Below are 1,933 nucleotides of genomic sequence, written 5' to 3' on the forward strand. Positions count from 1 at the left end.
GTGATTGAGAGGGATTCTAGTTAGCCCTTGTGTGACTTATTTGCTTTCTTGGGAACAGGAACAATGGTTCCTCTTGAAGCATGTGGGGACAGCAGACCTGGGATAAGGATTGATTGAATATGTCCGTAAACACACCAGCCAGCTGGTCTGCGCATGTTTTTGAGGACGCGGCTGGGGATGCCGTCTGGCCTGGCAGGCCTTGCGAGGGTTACACGTTTAAATGTTTTTACTCACGTCGGCTGCAGTGAAGGAGAGTCTGCAGGTTTGGTCGAGGGCCGTGTCAGTGGCACGTGTATTGTCCTCAAAGCGAGCAAAGAAGTTATTTTAGTCTGTTCTGGAGCAAGAGACATCCTGGTCCGCAACGGGGCTGGTTTTCTTTTTGTAATCCGTGATTGACTGTAGACCCTGCCACATACCTCTTGTGTCTGAGCCGTTGAATTGGCGACTCTACTACTTTGTCTCTATACTGACGCTTAGCTTGTTTGATTGCCTTGTGGAGGGAATCTAGCTACAGTGTTTGTATTCGGTCATGTTTCCAGTCACCTTGCGCGGTTAAAATAGGCAGTTGGTTAAAAGCATGTGCTGTCGCGCTTTCAGTTTCCGCGCAGATGCTGCCCTCAATCCACGGTTTCTTCTGGTTTGGGAATGTTTTATATAGTTGTGTGGGTACGACATCGCCGATGCACTTTTGCCGTTCTGTACCATCACTCATTCATATATCTTTATGTACATAATCTTTATCCCTTTACACTTGTGTGTGTATAAGGTAGTAGTTGTGAAATTGTTAGGTTAGATTACTCGTTGGTTATTACTGCATTGTCGGAACTAGAAGCACAAGCATTTCGCTACACTCGCATTAACATCTGCTAACCATGTGTATGTGACAAATAACATTTGATTTGATTTGATTATAGATGTACCCTGTTAGACAAAAGGAGCTATTAAAGTAGAACATTGTGACAGAGTTAGAGAAGGGGAGGGGCATTCATAAAATGTGTTGTATAACCAAATGTGAGGTATAAAAAGCTATGTGCTTTGTATGATTTTCAGAGCTCTCTGAATAAACGCTTACAAACAGTACGCTGGGTTTAGTGTCTATGATGGGGTTAAACTATTCTTCTTAAATAGAAACTCAGAGCCTTACAACCTCTGATTATAGTTTAGACCTGACACCTATCAGTCAATAAATCAAGCAATCATTTAATAAAATATTATACAAATGTTATGATATGAAATATTACATTCTAACCGGAAGAGCCTAGTCCACGAGTAAAAAGCTTTCTGAATAGTGATTCTCCATTGAAAGTGCTTTTTAGTCAAGGGCTTAATCTGTGTCTGAAGTTCTACACATGTAAACAGATGATAAAGTAAATAGTTAAATGTCTTGTCTCTCTCTCTTCCCAGCCGCTGCAAAAAGGCCTGGACCTTGAGGACCTGGATCAGCTGATAACTCCTCTCACCACTCTGGGTCACCTGGCTCTGCTGGCCCCAGAACAGTTTGCCGCTCCGCTCAAATCACTGGTGGCCAACTTCATAGTCAAGGACTTGCTCATGAGCGACAGGGTGGGTACACACACACAAACACACTCAAACACAGACTCACTCTCAAACACGCACACACACATATGCATGCATGCACGCACACAGGCAGACAAGCAAGCAGGCAGGCACACAGACACAAACATACAGACAAATACTGAAACACACAGAACACTTGGCTTCTCCTCTCAAATCAAAATACGGATCACTGGGTTCCTGGTTGTAACATCCTCTGTTTATTGTGGATGTGTGCTTGTTGTGTAGATCCCAGGTAAGAAGACTACCAAGCTGTGGGTTCCTGATGATGAGGTGTCTTCTGAAACCCTGGCCAAGGTTGGTTTCCCTTCTTCCTCCACCTCCTTCCCCAACCTCCCCCCTCTCCTCTACCTCCTCC

General features: G+C 44.3%; 2 protein-coding genes across 2 annotated transcripts in view; both read left to right on the top strand.

The window, feature by feature from the left end:
- The window catches only part of LOC112071532 (GTPase IMAP family member 8), a 127,447-nt gene that overhangs the window by 47,930 nt on the left and 77,584 nt on the right, over positions 1–1,933 (top strand). The window lies entirely within an intron of this gene.
- LOC112071536 (sister chromatid cohesion protein PDS5 homolog B-like) overlaps positions 1–1,933 on the top strand; it is a 23,726-nt gene that overhangs the window by 9,745 nt on the left and 12,048 nt on the right. The window contains exons 3-4 of the mRNA XM_070439424.1: positions 1,405–1,563; positions 1,804–1,872. Coding sequence (XP_070295525.1) covers positions 1,405–1,563; positions 1,804–1,872 — 228 coding nt within the window. The remainder of the gene's footprint in view (positions 1–1,404; positions 1,564–1,803; positions 1,873–1,933) is intronic.

Source organism: Salvelinus sp. IW2-2015, unplaced genomic scaffold, assembly GCF_002910315.2.
Source record: "Salvelinus sp. IW2-2015 unplaced genomic scaffold, ASM291031v2 Un_scaffold1633, whole genome shotgun sequence".
In the NCBI taxonomy this organism is placed as follows: Eukaryota; Metazoa; Chordata; class Actinopteri; order Salmoniformes; family Salmonidae; genus Salvelinus; species Salvelinus sp. IW2-2015.